Genomic DNA, 21,168 nt, shown 5'->3' on the forward strand with positions numbered 1-21,168 from the left:
CGCATATAAACCATTATTTACAAATAAAAATGCTCATTGCACTATTGGTACTAACTGCCCTTGACTGTGGAAGCCTTTAGTGTATGCATGATAAAACAATTTGTCGGGACAACATTGCTTTATTTTTCATAATGGGTTGTATTTTTCAGAGCCAATTGTAATGTTTATTAGTGTGCCAACAGCTGACGTGTCCCCGAACCTTCACGAGTCTCTACTGTCAGCACCACAAACTTATTTTTGTTCACTGCGAAATCAATGGCGCTCCCTACAATCCCGTCTTATGCGAGCTGATTGCATCCTATGCCTACAAACATCATATTTTTGTCCCATTACACAATTTTCTACCATCCTCGGCTGCAGTTCTCTCTTCTTGACATCCATTCTGTCACGCTTATGTAATCACCTGTTATAAATTGGCAACAAGTGATTGAAGATGTGCATGGCCTGCCCACCGATTCCATTTTTTTTTTAAATCTCAACTAGCATATCAGTTGCCACGGTTTACTACGCCACTGTCTTCCTGCCTTAATGCTGCCTCCAACAATTTTTGTTACTTCGCTTTCTGCACAGTCCTCGACTTCTCAAGTTTCTTTGTTAACCTCCAGGTTTATGTCCCATATTGCATAACCGGTAGAATGCAACGATTCTAAACATTTTTCAAGGATATCGGTAACGTGGCGATCACAATTCGGTAATGCCTCCCATGTGCTGTTCAACCCATGAAATTTTTGTATAAGTTTCCTGCTTTATATCAGTACCTGCTATTGATATTTCACCTGGATAAAGATACTCTTCCATAGATTCTGCGGGCTGAATGTCACTGATGAACTTCTGTTATATCACTAAGTTAGTGAAGGTTACCTTTATCTTTTCCATATTTTCGCGGGCCCACGCACATGTAAAAGCACGAACACTCATTGGCTCTCAATGCCTTTTTTTAAACTGCTGGACATTCAGTTCGTTACTACGGAAGTGACTTAATCCGTGCACTATTATTATGCTAAGTATGAAACAGTAGAAGTATACTTATCTGCAGCTTGTCGATGTCTCCTTCACTGTGTTGGTTGCGAGATCCATCGTCGGCACCACCTCCTTGTCGCATCGTAGCTATATCGGCTGTCTTCCTTTTGCACACACTATGCAATATTCGTGACGCTCGCAGTCACGCAGAGTGGAGGAACTCAGCGCACTCACAGAAGCAGCACCGGATAAGTTGTTTGTTCAGGATTGTGCCGTGAACAGTAAGTACGCGTTGCGATCTGTAAAATCGCCTAAGCTATTCGCAGTCTTTCGGGGTGCACGGAAAGATTGCTCACGGAGGAACAGAACTATCCAAGAAATAGTGGTCATCGTCGAGCCTGATCACTACGTCGCGCACTGCAAGCTCGTTGTACGAGTTTGTTTACACTGGGCCTCTTCGATGTTTAGCCGCCATGCTCACCCGATGAATGTATGTGATGACGCCACCACAGCGTTCCCTCGTGGTCTAATGCGAAGCGTACTAAATTACAAATTAGTCGAATACACATTCAGTGTACATCTTGTAAGCTTTAAAATGCTTTTAAACCACGTTTAACTAATAATATTGTATTAAATGCATTTGTTTTATAACTCGCTTGTGCGTGTAATGCACTCGGTGGAACGACAAACAAGTGAAAGAAGGCGCGACCATGCACCGACGGTATGATCACGTGAGCCCCAGTTTGTCGACCGCCCAGAAGGCAACGCCCAAGGAATGATAGCCACTCAGAGTGAATCGAGATAAACCAATGAAACTGGAGGCTTCTCGAAAGATAAACTGTGTCTCGGTACCATTTGTGCTTTCATCTTGGGGTGTCGCCAGAGCTCGTGAAGATCCCGAGTTTCGCCAAACTCGGCGCATCCTGCATAGCACCCCTGCACTGCAATCCACCAATACTGCGCAGCAGCGCTTCGCACCTTCCTTTACTTTACACATAGCTGGCTGAGGCCACCACACTCGACAATGAAAATTAAATAGGCGTCACCTTCAGAAAACCTTCCTGGGTAGTTTTGACAACAGGACAAGAAAGAGCATGATGTCTGTTTTAGTTATTGGCAGCGTTTTAACGACGACAAATATTAGATTAGTCGTGCCTTGTCATGTAGGCTTGCCGAATGTAAAAATAATGCTTTGATCTATAAAAAAGTTATTCCCCTCCATGTGGGACCACATATACGATACGACTGAGTACGAATGTTTCTATTAATCGAATTAGATTGTGTTCTATGCTGCGAAGAAAGCCCAGATAGAACACATCATTAGAAGGGCATATAAGCAAGCCTTGGGATTTCCGGCTAATGCGTCAAATGAGAATTTCCTGGTGCTAGGCGTGCACAGCACACTAGACGAACTTATTGAGGCCCAGAGAGTAACGCAGTATGAGGGACTTGCACATAGTTTGACGGCGAGACACATCTTAGATGACATTGGAATAATCTACGAAGCACAGCACGCACGAAGTGTGGAGAGACTTCCCAAGGAAAATAGGGGAACACATATCAATACCCCCAATCCCCAGAAACATGCACCAGGAGTTTCACCAAGATAGAAGAATCGCAAGAGCGAGAGCTCTCCACAAAAGATTCCGTAGTGCCAGGAACGCGGTCTGTGTGGACGCGGCGGAGTACACAAATAGAGTATGCCGATAGTTGCTGCGAGTCTGCAGGGTGACTCCAGATTTAGTGCCACTGTAAGAACAGGAAAGACGGAGGAGACGGAGGAGGCTGCCGTAGGACTGGCAGTGGCCTCCACGGAGGCTAACATCGTAGTCAGTGACTCCAAGACTGCAGTCAAGAGCTATGCTAAATGGAGAATCTCGCCGGAAGCACCGAGAATTATGACCAATTTTCATGAAGATCGAGATGTTCACATTATATGGGCACCCGCACACTCCTCCCTTCCCGGGAACGAAAGAGCACACAACTTGGCTAGAGAACTGACGGACCGAGTAGGTGGCGCGCAAATGTGGGGAAAGGAGAGAGACCGGATGACCAGCTTTAACGAGATCATCAAACACTATTAATTGGGAAAGGCCCATTTCTGCCTAGCCCACTCCTCTATAAGTAGGTGGCAAGCGACGGCATGGCGCCTCTTACAAACATATCCGAACATATCTCATATATATCCAAACCAGGTGGCTTGCCACCACTACTACCTAGGACCGTTACACGGATCGATGTAGATTCTATCAAGGAATGGCAGACCTGCAACATATTGCTTCGTTTTGTCCTCGGACACCCACACAGAATAAAACACACAAGACCAGAGAGCAGGGGAGGCAGCGTTGCTCAGCTGTGCACGGCGAGACCAACTCGAGGCAATCCAGCCGGCCGAAGATGCCGCCAGGGCCCAAAGGCTCGAGGCCATCATCTTGGTAGAGGCCTAGGTCTAATATATCTGCTGTAGTAAAATAATCTGTATTCCTCCTCCTCCACCATGTGGTAGTAGCTTCCAGCAAAGAGTTTCTATTATTGCACAACGACAGTTACAGAGTCATTGAACACTGTCTTCCAAGCATTGGGTACTGTGCGCGACCGTGAAAATGCCGACACGATGAGGGCCACCACATACGACACATCTTGCAAAGATTGGCACTGCATGCTTTAAAATGTTATGTGCTACAGTAAGGAGGCCGAATGTGAGTTTCGTCAAATACCCTTATGAACAACGATAAAATTTTTAAAGTTCAGTAACGGAACACTCCATTTGACTTAGCGATTTGGGAATGTGTTTTGAAATCTTCAGTTAGCGCATTTCTCATACGACACGCATGTGCCCGTCAGCTCTCGCCATTAGATCCCGTTCTGTCCCCAATGTTCAGATCCGAGCCGTTTATATTGCGATTAGTATTCTTGAGATCTGTCATACAATTTCCGCATTTGCCAGTCTACCCATTTCTCGAGCCGTCCTACCGCCAACTTCGGTGACTGGGTATATTACATTGTCCAATCGGAACAGCATCGGGCTGCTCGGTTCAGGGAGCCGGGTTAGAAACCATCCGTCTGGTGTACATGGATCATTCAGTATGTGAGATAGGGCATGTGATGCCCTTAAATGACGACAAAAAGGAAATACAGTAAACATTATCCAGTGCTCCACCCATTCGAGCCTGCATCATGTACGTTTACATAATCTTTGCAGAATATGTATTCACACGCATGCCGTGCGCGTGCTTCGCAGTGTCGCCGCCGGTAAATGGCCAGCGTGTCCGGCGAGAAGCGCGAGAGAGAGGAGCCCACTGCTTGCACGATTATTACGTGGAGCGATTCAGCGGCGGAAATGCGGTGTGTTGCTGCTGCACTGCTTCTGTGCTAATCGCAATGACCCGCATGTGCATCACGAGATGAAATGTGTTGGCATTTTTTATATCGCCGAGCACCACCCACGATGTGAAATAGCTTTTAAAGTTGTCCTTCAGCTGCAGCATGTGCGATAACATGATGTAAGAGCCAGTGGCCAAGCCAACCAGAACGCACGGTTCCCATCGTGATCGTTCAAGCAAGCACGGCTCCAGTAGCTTTTGCGTACCTCTTTACCATTCCTCCGCCGCTGCAATGCGACTAAACGTATGTTTCGAATTCTGCAGCGATTCATACAACATATCTCGCCTAAATGACTGAAAAGATGACACTGAGACTGCACACTCTTAGTACAAAGCTAACAGACTGTGCAGCGTGGCCAAGCTCAATGCAAATAGGTCGCGAAGCTTCGGACGATAAGCGGTTCAGAACAATTTCTCACTGACACCAGAAATGGTGGTTATGGAAGCAGCGATTGAAGCGCGACTATGTAAGCAGCGAAAAAACATTGGGAAACAAATAAACCTGTTTAATAAAAATGATATACAGATTTAAATATTCAGCGAAAATAAAATGCCAATTCAACATTATTTACGCGTGGCGAGAAAAAAAAGAGCAACTCTATTTTGTTTTATCATTATCAATAAATACCTTTTTTCAGCGCCAATCATACTGGCGCCGCTATCACTTGCAACGCAATGCACCCCTTGATGTGCACAGAAAGGCACGCTCGTAAAGATCACCTGGTACAATACTCGACCCTCAAATGTTGCGTTGTTTGCACGTCGGTGTTTGTTTGAATGTGGTGGCGGGCGTAGTTTTCTTTTACAGCGAAGCTGCATATGGCTAGCCGATATGTAGGTCGGTCTGTCGCCTGTACGCTGAAAACTCCCCCGGCGCAACCCCATGCACATGCGCAAAAAAAAATCAGTGCCCTTCCATTCTGCGTAGAAGGATGACCAGAGAAGCTATGTAATGTGGGCCCCTATACTCCTTTTCATATATACACTCCTAAAACGGTTGCACCTTTCGGTGTGTATATTTGTCCCACAACATTAATCATCTGCTTTGCTCCCTCTTTTTTTTTTTCATGAAAACTCGGTGCTCGCTACTTTCCTCTCGAGAATGCTGTGTCACACTGATAACGCACAAGCTGTTCGTGACTGGGAAGTACCGGGCTCGCAGCGTTAAAGAAAGGAAACGCGGGCAAGACAGATGACGAATATTGTTGTGGGACAAGGTAAACCCCAAAGGGTGTAATTCTCTTAAGAGTGTAGCACGCAACACCCTCTAAAAAGTTTGTACCCTTTGGCGCTTATCTTCTCCCCAAACAATAATCGAATCGTCATCCCCCTTGCTTGTGTTTCCTGTCTTGAAAACTCGGCCCTCGCTACTCTCCTATAGAAAATGCTATGTCAAGCTTATAAAGCACGAGCCGTTTGTGACTAGAAAGCACAGGGCTAGCAGCTTTAAAGAAAGGAAATGCGCGCAAGACAAATGACAATTATTGTTTGCGGACAAAATACAACCCAAAAGGTGTAAATTTTTTAAAGAGTGCAAGCTGGAGGCTACGGCAGTAGGCCGCAGCAAAAAAAAAAATGTAGCACTCCGCGCGTGATGTGGCTGAGTGGTAGAAGGCGTGCGCCCGGGGGCTGCAGGCTACGTAGGGCCTGGATTTGAATCTCCGTATGGCAAAGTTTTTCTTCCCTTTTTTTTCTTTGTTCATTAGAAATGTTGATTAAAAAATATTGTTTTGTGGTCGCTTGCATTACAACCGCCTTACCGACATCAGATACGCTCTGTAAATGTAAATGATGAATTTTGTACGCAATGAAAAAAATGTATACTTCAGCTTTCTTAATAATAAACGCACGAGTTTATTTTTCAGCAATATTCAGTAGAACCCATCATCATCAGCCTGGCTACGCCCACTGCAGGGCAAAGGCCTCTCCTATACTTCTCCAACTACCCCGGTCAAGTGCTAATTGTGGCCAAGTTGTCCCTGCAAACTTCTTAATCCCATCCGCCCACCTAACTATCTGCCGCCCCCTGCTACACTTCCCTTCTCTTAGAATCCAGTCTGTTACCCTTAATGATCATCGGTTATCTTCCCTCCTCATTACATAACCTGCCCATGCCAATTTCGTTTTTCTTGATTTCAACTAAGATGTCATTAACTCGCGTTTGTTCCCTCACCCAACATGCTCTTTTCTTATCCCTTAACGTTACACCTATCATTCTTCTATCCATAGCTCGTTGCGTCGTCCTCAATTTAAGTAGAATCCTTTTCGTAAGGCTCCAGGTTTCTGCCGCGTACGTGTGTACTACTAAGACACAGGTGTTATACACTTTCCTCTTATGGTATAATGGCAACCTGCTGTTCATGATCTGAGAATGCCTGCCAAAGGCACCCCAGCCCATTCTTATTTTTCTGATTATTTCAGTCTCATGATCCGGATCCGCGGTCACTATCTTCCCTAAGTAGATGTATTCCCTTACCAGTTCCAGTGCCTCGCTACCTATCGTAAACAGCCGTTCTCGCCCGAGACTGTTAAAGATTACTTTAGTTTTCTACAGATTCGTTTTTAGACCCACCCTTCTGGGCTTTGCCTGTCCAGATCAGTGAGCAGGACCTGGACAGGCAAAGCAGAAGGGTGGGTCTAAACATTAGTAGAACCCAACAAGCCCTAATTCGAAGACATAGAAAGGACATAACCGACGGGACGTTGCGCTTTCTTCTCTGTGCTACCCGCAATCTCTGTTTCATGAGGCATTGTTCCATTTCAAAGCAACTTTAAATCAACAGTTTTCGCGTACGGTGAGCAATGCAAACATTCCCCGTATTACCATCATGTTCCAGGAGCCTACAAGCAGCGCTACAAAATTAAGGTACAGTGAGACACATGGGTTTGGGCGTACAAACAGTTGAGGATAGCAGCCATGGTATTTGCTATAGGTGCCCGTAAGCCAGCACTATACGATACCGCTCAACACTGAGCTTGACTGGTCAGAAGACTCACCAGTGCCAGTACTGACCGGGTCGATTTGATTATCGATAATTGAATCCCGTTCCCGGGCCCCATCTTCGACATGCTGAACATGTGCGCAACAGTTTGCCCAAATTTATTCGGTTACTGATGCCAGTCACCTGGTAATAACTGTTTAGCATGCGCCAAAGAAAACTGTTTGTTTCTCATGGCTACGTAGCCTTTCACCGCGCCCCATACATTCTCGATCGGGTTAAATTCACAGTGGTATGGAGGCAATCTTAACACTTCATGACTGTTTGAAGCAGCAATACAGTACACAGCGCCAGCGTAGGGCGCGCTCACTTTCTTTGAAAGTCCCAACAGTTAGGCACGAACCATATCTGAGCTCCAATCAATTCCTCTCTTTTTAAGCCACGCTTTGATGTCACCTATTCATATCGACGCTGTGGGCACTTCTTCTGGAGCAACACTATGGTACAGTGCATTGTCCATAACAATGACGCTATTGGCGGGGATGTTGGACAACAGTTTAGACGTAAACGACGTAAACAAATGTTCGAAGTATGTGCAATCGACCTCCGAATGGCAGTCCTAACTACTGCCTTTCTTGGCCCTGTAGAAGTCTGCTGCAGCGTTAATAAATCCAATTTCACTGCTTCGCATAGATGGTACCTCCAGAATGATCAATCTGGACGAAATCGGGAGTTGCCTTTTCCTGTCCTCCTCTTCAATCTTAATCTTTCTCTCCCCCTTTCAATCATTGCTGTCTTCCCTTCACTGTTCCTCGCTTCCAAATTTTTAGGCGGCAAGGGCTAACATAGTGTGCCGTAACCACCCTTGGTTATTCAGATTGGGTTATAGCAGAGTTTTTAACTGACGCAGAAAGAACATAGTCCTGTCGCGTTCGCTCGTTGGGCTCTGTGGTGGGTCGCCCGTACCTCTGCTGAATACCGGCATATATATATACCAGAACAATTTCCACAACTTCCCGGTCGTCGTCAAGAAAGAGGGTGCACCGATGAACTTTTCCAGTCTTTTTGCAAAAAAAGAAAACATTCCCGGATATCATGCAGTCCACAGTGAAAAGGCAGAAATGACAGCGAGATTGATCTACCCTTTTCTCTTAGCGAAATCTCTAATACATTCTCCAGAGCCAGGGTATAAAGCCACGAAGATGGCCAGTGGTGACCTGTTGAAACTGCGCATCAACAAGCAGTACGAAAAGCTTTCACGTCTAGTGTCACGTGAGGACATCCCGATGACCTTAGCCAAAGGCCACGGAATAAAAACTGTTCAATGTTTTATTTCAGAAGATAACTTTATTGAACTACCAAGACAGCTTCTGAAACGATGGAGAGACGAGAACGTGAATAATGTCCAACGAAACATCTCATACTAACATTCGACTCCAGCGTTCTCCCCGAAACCATCGAGGCAGGATGCATTAAGATTTGCGTCGGGCCGTAGTTGATGTCAACGATATGGCTACGGTTCACAAACACCCGTGTACCTAGATTTAGGGGCACGTTAAAGAACCCCAGGCGGTCGAAATTTCCGGAGTCCTCCACTACGCCGTGCCTCATAATCAGAAAGTGGTTTTGGCACGTAAAACCCCATAATTTTTTTACGGTTCACAAAGCTGGCGAGGCCGCCAAGACTGTGCGAGGTGTTACGACCAAGATGATCCCTCATACAACTAGGAAAGCACATTACATTGCGCGAACTGCGACGGCGTCCAAGCAGCTTGCTTCCGATCTTGTCTTACATGGAAAAACGAAAAAGAAATTATAAATGTAAAATCGCAAGAAAACATCTCCTTCAAGGAAGCGCGAAAATGCTAATTTCCTCATACCGCAGGGTATGCTGATGCGGCGCGCAAGCGGGCAGTGCCACAGCAGACTCCGGCTTCAGCCCTGCCCATCAAGAGTCTAGCTGTGGTTGGGCCACCAGCCCCTTCGGCGGGTTCAGCCAATGCTGCTCTGCCATCTAAGAAGGGCCCGTCAATCTCTGGGTTGGTGGCCTCAAATGTCCCCCGAGGCGGGGCCTTCAAGGCGAACGCGCCGCTCACAAGAGCGCGTGTCCAACTCCAGCAAGAGGCAATTGATGTAACTTCCAGTTAACCGCTGCGACCAGTGCCGAAGGAGCGTCGAGAATATCTCAATGGCTAAAAAAAGAGGAACCTCGCATCACATGGTCCGGAATGGGTTCTGTGAGTTAACTTTCCTATATTACACGCAGCACACATGTATTCTGCCATATGGCAACACAGTTATTGCAGTGGAATCTTAGGGCACATCTTCACAATCTTCATGATGTTAAAGAACTTCTTTAAGCTACGTCCAAACGTGCTGTGCGTACAGGAAACGCCTAAAAGCTGCAGACAAGCTTCTTTAGAGAATACGCCATTTTTCGGAAACGTCGCAATTATGTTCTCCCCTCGTCGGGTGGAGTTGCTATAACAGTATATAAACCTGTTGCCTACTAGCAATTACAACTCCGAACATCTCTTGAAGCAGTTTTTGTCCGTGCACTACTGTTCGATAAGTTGGTGAAACTCGCTTCTATTTACATAACTCCTTGATATCAACTCCACAGAACCGAATTTCAGACCCTGATCGACGAACTTTCCAAACCCTATAGATTCGTAATAGATACAAACTTGCACAGCACCGCATGGGGAGACTCTCGTATGATTTGAGAAACCGCCTAATAGAAAATCTTCTTGTTTCCTCAAGTGCGGTACACTTTATTTAAAAGAGCCAACATTCTGTAGCGGTGCACATGAAACGTTCTCCTCCATAGACATTAGCGTAGCATCAGGTACGCTCATGGCGTATCTAGAGTAGAACGTCATAAAAAACCTTTAGGGAAGTTATCATTTCTCGATGTTTTTGAAACAGACAAAACCAGATGCATGCTATCCCCATATACCAAGATGGAAAGTCGATTAAGGCAACCGGACGAGATTTCACGAACTTACCTAGTTAGGATGATGTCCGTGCCCTCAGTATTCATAATGCAGTAGCACATGTAAGAGCGTTTTCAGTTGTGGCCACATCAGTATACATCCCACAAACTAAAGGCTCGGCTTTTAAACGACACATCTCAGGCGAAATAAGGAATGTAGAAAAGCGCACAGGAGGCAGGACAAGGCATGGTGTCCCCTGCGTGATTCTCCAATGGCTGAGAACGCCATAAGCTCTAAACACATCAAATTACGTGACACGTGAACACGACGTATTGCTAAAAGGGAGAACTGGCCGAAGTGCATCTCCGGCATTAATTCATATATGCAAGAAGCAGACGTATGAAACTAAGTAAAAAAAAATAAGTGGGGATTCTTAACACTTGCAGTTTTTTTTTTCATTTTATGCTACCCTCGAGACACGAGGCAGTTACAGAGGGGAGTGGGAAAATGGAAGCACAAAAATAAAATGCGAAAAATAAAACAAAAAGCAGACCTGGAAAAGCCCTAATGGTGAAACAACAAATGAAATTGATTTCATACTTTATGCCGATCCCAGCACAGTGCAAGATGTAGAAGTGTTAGGCAAGGTAAAGTGCAGTGATCATATGTTAGTGAAGGTTGGGATTCACCTCAATTTGAAGAAAGTCTAAAATTGGTCAAGAAAAAATTGGCCAACTTAGACGCAGTAAGGGTAAAACAGACAAATTCGGGTTGGCACTTGCAAACAAATTTGACCCATAGAACAGAGATATCAAGATGACATAGAGGGGGGCAATTAATGAAAGCGTAACTAGGCTTGCTTCAGAAGCAGCAATTGAAGTGGGAGGTAAGGCACCAAGACAACCAGTAGCTAAGCTCTTCCATGTAACAAAGTACTAATAAAGAAACGAAAAAGAACAAAAGTGTGCAACTCCAGGGATTACATAGAATTCGCGGAACTGTCAAAACTAATCAACAAGGAGAAAATAAGGGATATTCGAAATTATAACGTGAGAAATACTGAGGAAGCAGGAAAAAATGGACGCAGCCTGAAAACACTGAGAAAGAAACTAGGCATCGGACAAACAAGATGTATACACTGAAAGATAGACAGAGTACACCATCAGCAATATCGAAGATATAGTAAAAGCAGCGGACGACTTCTATACTGACTTGTACAGTACCCAAACCAGCCATGACACCGCTGTTCAAAGTAGTAATGAGCAGGTTACGAAGGCTCCTTCTATAACCGGCGATTAGTTAGAAGGCCCTTGCAAGATATGAAACGAGGGAAAGTGGCATGTGTAGCAGGAACACCAATCGATTTAATCAAACATGATGGAGATATAATGCTTGAAGAACTAGTAGGCCTTTGTACAAATTGCCTATGAACTTCAAGGGTCCACAGAGAACTGGAAGAATGCCAACATTATACTAATCCGCAAAAAAGGGGACGTTAAAGAATTGAAAAATTATAGGCCGATTAGCTTAATTCCAATATTATATAAGATATTTACCGAGATAATCTCCAATAGAATAATAGCAACACTATACTTCATTTAACCCAGGGAGCAGGCAGGTTTCAGGAACGGATGCTCTACAGTGAATCAAATACATCTCATCAATCGGGTAATCGAGAAATACGCAGAGTACAATCAACCTCTCTATGTGGCTTTCATACATTACGAAAAAGCATTTGATTCAATAGGCATAACAGCAGTCATAGAGTCATATCTTGGAAAGCTTCTACAAAGATTCCACAACTGCCTCAATTCTCCACGAGAAAAGTAGGAAGATACTTATAAAGAAAGGGGTTAGACAAGGAGACACACTCTCTCCAATGCTATTCACTGCGTGCTTGGAAGAAATATTGAAGCTATTAAACTAGGAAGGCTTAGCAGTAAGGATCGATGCCGAATATCTCAGTAACCTTCGGATTCCACATGACATTGTGCTTTTCAGCAACACTGGGGACGAGTTACGACAAATGATGGCGGACCTTAACAGAGAGAGTAGAAGAGTAGGGCGGGAGATTAAAATGCAGAAGACAAAGATAATGTTGAATGGCCGGGCAAGGGAACAAGGGTTCAGGATCGCCAGTCAGCCTCTAGAGTCTGTGGAGAAGTACGTTTACCTAGGTCAATTATTCGCAGGGGCCCTGATCAAGAGAAGGACATTTACAGAAGAACCAAAATGGGTTGGAGCGCATTCGGCAGACATTGTCAGATCCTGACTAAAAGCTTACTGTTACCGCTGAACAGAAAGGTGCACAATCAATGCATTCTACCGTTGCTGACATATGGGGCAGAAACATGGAGGCTGACATAGAAGCTTGAAAACAAGTTAAGAACCGCGCAAAGAGCGATGGAACGAAGAATGTTAGGTGTAACGTTAAGAGACAGGAAGAGAGCGGTGGGGATCAGAGAACAAACAGGGATAACCGATATTCTAATTGACATTAAAAGAAAGAAATGGAGCTGGGCAGGTTATGTAATGCGTAGGTTAGATAACCAGTGGACTATTAGGGTTACAGAATGGGTGCCTAGGGATAGGAAGCGCAGCCGACGATGGCAGAAGACTAGGTGGGGTGATGAAATTATGAAATTCGCAGGCGCTAGTTGGAATTGGTTTGGGCAGGACAGGGGTAATTCGAGATCACAGGGAGAGGCCTTCGTCCTGCAATGAACATAAAATAGGCTGATGATGGTGATAATTGTGATGATGATGACGAAACATGAACAATGTAGCATATTAGTAATTCCTAATTATACAATACTACGTAATGTCTTGTCTAATAGTTTGCAAGTACGACAAATAATGTAAACAAAATAGCATCTTCATAATTTCTGTTTATACAATGTTAACGCATTGTATTAACATAGTTGGTTGATGATCAAGGCCAGATTCGGGAAGACCAGGACAATGCCCTTGGAGAGCATTTCGAGTGTTTTTCTATTTGATGAAATTGCGCCCAAGCTTTCCTTAAGCACAAGAATATAGGGGAAAGTAGTGCATTGAAACACAGGTGCAGTGGAAGTGAACACTACAACCGTCCTATTGCTGTTTCCGAGCTCAAAGCTGCTTTGAATATCCGTGAGATGTCTGTTCCGGAAGCTGATCAGTGTATGTACCTAATGATAAAACACCTTCACACGAAAAGGCTTTGTTGCACCTTTTGAATACTATTTGGGCACCAACATAGATTCCGATAGCATGAAAAGAGGCCATTGCAATGCCAATCTTGAGACAGGGTAAGGATTCATCTTCCGTATCAAGTTAGTGGCCTATAGCCCTACCGAGCTGCCTGTGTAAGCTATCTGAAAAAAAATGATCTATCGCCGGCTGTTAAGGCTTCCTCGAATCAAACGAATTGCTTGACCTTAATCACTATAGATTTTGAGAAGGTAGATCCATAAATGAGCACCTCGTGCGGGTTCGGTAATACATCTGCGAAGCTTTGGTCCACAAACATTTTTTCTTGTCGCTGTTCCTTGATGTTAAAAGGCTTATGACACCACCTGGCGTTATAAAATTTTGCGAGATCTCTCTGAATTTGGTATTCATGGCAACATGATTAACGTAATCGAAAGTTATTTATCCAACAGCATGTTCCGTGTTGGAGTTCGCAATGCTTGTCCCGGCCATTTATCTAAGAGACTTGGGCTCCGGATGGTGAAGTACTCAGTTATACCCTTTTTATCGTAAAAATGACTTCGTTACGTTCATTTATTCCGCGAAGTATGTTTCATTCCCCGTATGTTGATGACGTGCAGATGTGATTTAAATCCTGTAACCTCGCTATCTTCAAAGAACAGGTTGTACCTGTCCTGAACAAAGTATTCAGATGGGCAGAGTAGAACAGATTTGAGCTAAATCCCTGGAAAGCTCCTGCGTCCTTTTTCTTGAGAGAAAGAGGCCTAGTCCAAGGCACCCATATTGAGCTGCATGGCCAGAACTTACCTCTAAACAAAGAGCACAAATTTTTAGGCATCATTTTGGACAAAACATTTACTTTCTTTCACACCTAAGTTACCTCAAAAACAAATGCTTATAACTATGAAGATTTTTTAAATTGTTTTTCACAGCGTGGAGTAGCGAGAGGAAGTGCATCATGAACCTTTCCGAAAGCTTCATACCGACTTGCCTAGATAACACTACCATAGGATACCAATCGGCTACTCCTATCGCCTTAAAAGTACTGAATCCTGTACATCACCTAAGTATCTGCCTGGCGACCGGTGCCTTCAGGACAAGCCCTGTGGAGAGTCTTTACGTTGAAGCTAATGAGGGGTCGCTTCATCTTCAGAGGTCCTACTCAAGTTTCATGTACTTTCAGAAAGGGAACGCGAACCGCGACCATCTCTCTTATGTAACCATCAACGATGCGACATGTGCAACGCTGTTTAATAATCGACCACCATGCAGCTAACCATTCTTTTTGCATGTAAGAAAACTTGGTGAGGAAATGGGAGTTCAATTCCTGAGCATAATCTGATGTTCCCAGTGAAAGCATTGCCGCATTGGCAGTGAAAGCTCATAGGAGGCGATAAATCGTTCGCAGAGGTCACCGAACATGCTCAAGAGCCACATATTCACATGCATTTATTTAGAACTTCATAGTACTCGTGCATAAAAGTTAACAGCGACGCTTTCAGATCACATGCTGGCTTATTTTGTGCAACAATCCGTGCATCCTTGTCGGAATACGATGTCTTGCACCCGGAAGGACGTATCTTTACTGCTGAGACCTATGCACCATTTCCGGCTGTAAAACATACGAGAAAAATAAAACTCCAAAAAAGAATTATCTTTACAGACTCTAAGCATCGTAAAAGTCTTAATGTCACTGCATGACAGTGCTTGCAAAGATACTTTGCAATGGTGTCATGATACGATAGAAGATACTCGGGCAGCAACTATTAGCGATACAGTTACAAGCCACTACCGCGATTATTGTATCCGATGCGATACTTTCGATTTGTATCTTAAGCTGCTTAGATGCATTCGCAAATGTATTATTTTAAATCTATATGATGTAGCAGAAAATGCGTATGCAGAAGAAATGTTTGCTTGAAAAATTCTCAACTCCGACCAACCCGGTTTCATTTGAATGAAATGTTTGTTAGTATCTCAAAGCTTTTTGTTTTTTTTTTTTTGCTCAAACTATAGTATTTTCATTCCGAAACAATTTAGCCTGGCTTCTTTACTTGCTTAGCACAAAACCTCTTTATACGCTGCACTGTCAGCGGTTTTTGCTTGTCGCATTTGTAATTCATGGGAGTAGCTGCTCTGCTTGCCAAACAGCCAGAGGATCACCACTTAACTACAAGAAAGTCTGTAAGAAGCCTCCGCACGATGGAGTGAATACCTAGGTAGTTTTACCTTGTCCATAGACGCATTGCCGTTTACGCAATACCGGATCACTGGACAGGTGTACAACAGAGACAACGCTGGTAGCGGCATTTTTTGTGACGCATCTTGTATACAAAGAGCACATGAAGCTGCAATGAACTTTCACATTCTAATTATCTGCTGTCGTGAAGCTTTCGTTGGTGACATATTCATTAACGTGCAATCCTTTTAGGATTATTCTTCTACGAGAAAACTTGAGTAGCCCAAAAACGTTTTATAAGCACTGTAATGGCACAAAGGATCGCAGTATACCGCTGCTATTCACACTGCTGTCACTTATAGCTCGGATGGTGATTTGTATCGATTCCGTATCGCACAATCAGAGTGAATATGCAGAAATACAATACAGGTTGCAGTACTAATAGCTCTGACATTTAATCATGAAGTGTTGTCGACTTTGCTGATAAGGTCAGCGAACAGGTGGAAATTCAGGTGGCTTAGTGGCCGCAGTATCAGTTTGAGAAACTTCAGCCAAAGCTTATAGTTTCGCACGTTAATGTAGCGATAGCAATATCTTGTATCTTAAGATAGACGATACATCTCTTTCATGCATCGCAAATACAGATACTGATACACGTCTTGCTAAAGGTATCATGATACAAATACAAGATACTCAAGGAGTATCTAAGAAGTACCTAAGATACATGTATCTTCGATGCCGCCCAGCACTGCTGCATGAACGCAGAAATCCTGCACTTATCGAGCTTTATTGCTTTCTGTGCACAATGTATGTCTCAGCAGCATTCGACTATATGCTAGGAACCTAGGCATGGGGGCATCGAGGGTATTATGCTACGCGTAGCTTACCAAATCGCCACATCTATTGCATCACAACCTATCAATCCTACCACTGGTGTCCCTGCCTTGTATCTCAAGCTATTCCTACGAAATAAACTGAGAAGCCACAGGCAGCGCTTGTGGGACGCTGAAACAAATAAGGTTCACCTAATTAAGCCACATTTTGGTTTCTGCCTTTTCAAAACAAAATCCACGAACTACTGTTCCATTCTGTAGTCCCCGAATAGGACACACATACTGTACCCACACTTTTTTGCTGACTCGTGGTGAACCTGCAGCTCGTGGTAGATGTGACAAATGGCTGACCGTCCTCTACACCCTGCTGGAGCGTCGGGAAGCATAATCTGAGAGAGAAAAAAACACTCTTCTAGCAAACCGGCGGCACATCCCTCTTCATCGGGTAATGTTTCTTGCACCAGAATTGTTTTATACACCAAAGCAGGGGCCCTATAACGCAAAACTATCCCACTTGCTTTCTTTTCCAATCTGCTGACGCCAGATTTGCGTAACCGCCGACGCGAGCATTGGGGCGGTCACCCGCAGCGTTGTCTAAACAGCCCAATCAAACGCCCTCTTTCTTCTTAGAGATGACTTTTGTTTGCTTTAAAAACGAATAACATTGCCTACATAGAGCGCTCAAGTGGAGAGAGCATCCATGGGGCCGAGGCAGCGCAGTGAAAGTAGATAACCGAATGAAGAGCATGCTGCCGGCTTCTGCGATTGGTCCGCTTGCCTTTGCTAAGCTTGTGGTGGCTGGCGGAAAATCACAGCGGAGTGTAACGGAAAGCCAAGAATGCCGCTAAAACAGGTCCTCAGCAACGAATGGTTGGCCGTGCGATGTCGTATACGTGCCGAAAGGCTCCATTATGTTATACGGTCAAGCAAAAAGTTTTATTATATGCAAATAAATAAATTCTCTCCGGCAGATGCGAAGAGCCAATGCCTGAACGACACCGGGCGGCCATCTTCTATTCCTTTCGAGACGGGGTATTCTGCAGCTATTCAGAAAAAAAAATGAGTTTTGTTCGGCGTATTAGTGCATCATTAACGCGTACATCTCGCTTCGACGCGGTGAGTGCTCGCGGTTTTGTGATGTCGCACGACGGACAGGTGAAGTAGGCGCAGCCCGAAAACTTTAGTCCCCTAGTAGAGGGCTAATGGCAAAAAAGTGTCAAACCACGACGGAACGCCAGCATCGTGTGCCGTAGCATGTCGCGGCCCTCGAGTTGGTAAGACACTTTATCATCAAGAATAATTATATTTTTTTTTGTCTAATCATACTAATCAGTGTGTACACGTCATATCAGATAAGGGCCTATCGCGGTTTTCATGACGTCGAGTGACAAAAGGTGAAGGGGGGGGGCGGAAATCTTTTTAGCAATCGTGCAGGGCAGATTGCAGAATTGGAATAGAAAAATTTGGAATAGCTTTACGTTATAGCGCGCCAGTTCTACATTTCTTGAACGATGCGGCATTACATGTTTTTAGCGCAATAAGTTCGTAGCGCGTCCTCTTTCCAGAGGATGCCGCTGCATTAGTAGTTATTTATACCACATGCATCCAGGCCCTTGCATTCTAAGGGTTCTCTTTAGGCAGTAATGCTTACAAAGGCTTCCTTTGACACATTTCAGTGTGTCACCATTCTTTCACAATGTATTTTCGTGTCCAAATTACCTCATCAGCCACTGCCACAATTTTTTACATGTATATATTTTAGGTACTTTACAGCGACTGTGTTTTAGGCCCCTTTAGAGCCAAGTCACATTTACCTCCCGCAATTGATCACTTCGCTGCGAACTCAGTGACGCTGGAATGGCGCTCTTTCGCTATACTTGGCCCTTGTGCCAGAAAACGCCACATTCATCCCATTTTCCGGCACCACTTGCAAGCTATGAAAAGCGTACTGGTCGAGCAAGATGCTGTGACCTGTGTTCACACTTTCAGGTCATGGTGTGCATAAAACTTGATATTTTCAACAATAATGAAATACTCCTCCCCATTTTACTCGTATTTTATTCCATAATCCCCTATTCCAATTCATCAGATGTTAGTTTCTTTTAGAATGTATGGAATAGCAACGCTTATGGGAGCCTCGGGCGAGAGAGGCCAGTGCAACGAGGGCTATGCGGAATGATTATGCCCAAGCATGGTTAATTACAAAAATCACTTGTTTCTCATTTAGGTGCTCCTCAGTTAATCAGGCGTCCTGTTCTGAGCGGTAATAAATGCATGAATCTATCGCGTATTCTAGTGTTATTTTTTGTCAACGGAACTCCACGCAAAGTCCACATCACACTTTGTTTTAAATAATAAAATGCTTAATATTCAATTCGATATCTGAATGTCATTTTTATCAAATATTCTTAGTTCTTTTGCGATAGGTACCTGTCATTGAGCTCCCGGTATAGACCCGTTTTTGCCACCTGCAAGGAAAAATGTGCAGAGATATGCTCTACAAATCTCTGCAAATAGCTTTGCGGTGTTTTTGAGTGCTAAAGGCATGTGCATTAACTGCTTTCCTTTTCTTGTAGCGAGTAAGAATACGGTGTTGCCTGGTATAATATCCCATTTCAAACAGCAATCCCTAGGTGTGCATGCTCCATCAGGACCAAGAAAATTGTAAAAAGTACCAGCCTCCCTTAACTAAAAGCCAGCCGGTCTATGCACTGGCTAACGTCGCTGCATTTCAATCTTCCTTTCTCTATTGCTCTCTCTGCTTGCACGTCAAACGAACATGGCTTCGCAGTCAGACTTGCAAAATTCTGCTATGACCTCACTCGGCTCAGAAGCACCCTCGCAGTCAATTGTGTTTATGTCATGTATCACTGATTTCATTTATACCAATACCCGAACAATACACTTATTTATGAAACCCTCCAAATGCCCATGTCGTTGGGAATTTTCGCAGGACAGCATGGAGCCCCTTACAACTACGGATGCTGCCCTGGAATACGCTACACGGATTAAACGTATATGCCCAGATTTGCCGGATACAGCTCTACTTGCTGCAGAGCTACTGAGGGCGCAAACGACCTACACCCGCACTGTGTTCCCGCTTCCTATAGCTTGCACAGCTAGCACTAACACGATGTGCTCCCTGCTGGATGTCCTACTAGTATTTAATGAGCTGCTACATGTAATAGCGGTTGAAATTACCGAGGTCGAATTTGGAAAAGTGGCAGTGCGTGTTAGCGAAGACCTTCCGCTGGGCATGGACCAACAAGAAAAGATGCGGGCGGCTGTCATCTTTCTTCACTGCCTCCTCACTCAACATCGGTGCGTTAAACGACTCGAGGTGTGTATGAAGAGTCTAAACGTAACAAGCATAATAGAGCTTCCTGCTCCCGTATCAATGTAAGCGAATTTACTCGCATTAACATCTCCGCAAGGTGCAATTTTTAATAGCCTTTACGCTACTATCTGCTGTAGGTTTAGGTAAATGCTGATGTATTTTGTATGTCTAATTGATATTTCGAACGTAAGCTATAAGTAATCAAGTATGCAATTTTTGATGTATATAAGAATAGTTGAAAATGTTTCTAAGATGTAATTGACTACAAAATATTTGGTGCTTTCTGAAGAAAGGTTACAAAAAAAGAAGCCGTCAAGGTACAGATAGAGCGACCGTCCATAGTTTTCAGTTTCCTAGTTGCAGTAATGTAGTTGCAAAACTCAAACATCTTTTAGAGAGAAAACTTGAATGAATAGATATTGCACGATTCTATTATTGATTGCAAAGTCAAAGGCACTGAGCACTTCCAGCTGAGACTGCCCCGTTTAAAAGGGCGTGGAGAATACATTAAAAAATAAAATGTCTACAATATTTTGAAGCGCTAGAATTCTTTAGCAGCATTAATTGTTCTTGCCGAATATTGGAGCATTTCTAGCTGTAACGTGGTAATTGAACGTTAACGTGAACAAAACGTGCTTCCAGTGTGGGATCAGGAACACTTCACACTAAAACAAGACCCTTTCCGGAACATACATATCTTACAGGAAATGTTAGTGAGATGCTTCTAAGGAATTTCTAGGACACACAAGGAACTTCTTGGGCTCGACATGGTTAATTCGCGCACGTGCCTTCATCGCATGGAAATTTATGGTGCGTGTTTTGTATGAAATATCATACAAAATAGATAACTAAAGCAGATAAAGTAATACTTATCATCATCATCAGCCTGTTTTGTGTCCACTGCAGGACGAAGGCCTCTCCCTGCGATCTCCAATTACCCCTGTCCTGCGCCAACCGATTCCAACTAGCGCCCGCGAATTTCCTAATTTCATCGCTCCACCTAGTCTTTTGTCGTCCTAGATTGCGCTTTCCTTCTCCTGGTACCCATTCTGTAACCTTAATGGTCCAACGGTTATCTAACCGGCGCCTTACATGACCTGCCCAGCTCTATTTTTTCCTCTTGATGTCAATTAGGATATCGTCTATACCCGTTTGCTCATTGATTCAAACCGCCCTCTTTCTGTCTCTTGACGTTGCGCCTAGCAATCTTAGTTCCATCGCATTTGGCGCGGTGCTTAACGTGTTCTCAAGCTTCTTTTTCCCTCTCCAAGTCTCTACCCCATATGTCAACACTGGTAAAATGTACTGATTGTACACCTTCCTTTTCAATGATAATGGTAAGGTTCCAGTCAGGAGCTGGTAATGCCTGCTGTATGCGATCCAACCCATTTTTATTCTTCTCTGAATTT

At 44.1% G+C, this 21,168-nt stretch overlaps 1 protein-coding gene across 1 annotated transcript in view; it reads left to right on the forward strand.

Annotated features, from left to right (window-relative positions):
• The window catches only part of LOC129386600 (uncharacterized), a 75,536-nt gene that overhangs the window by 7,306 nt on the left and 47,062 nt on the right, over window positions 1-21,168 (forward strand). Inside the window, exon 2 of the mRNA XM_055074680.2 lies at window positions 19,376-19,762. Within this exon, the coding sequence (XP_054930655.2) occupies window positions 19,382-19,762 (381 nt within the window). The 5' untranslated portion in view covers window positions 19,376-19,381. The remainder of the gene's footprint in view (window positions 1-19,375; window positions 19,763-21,168) is intronic.

Source organism: Dermacentor andersoni, chromosome 4 (genome assembly GCF_023375885.2).
Source record: "Dermacentor andersoni chromosome 4, qqDerAnde1_hic_scaffold, whole genome shotgun sequence".
NCBI classification, from domain to species: Eukaryota; Metazoa; Arthropoda; class Arachnida; order Ixodida; family Ixodidae; genus Dermacentor; species Dermacentor andersoni.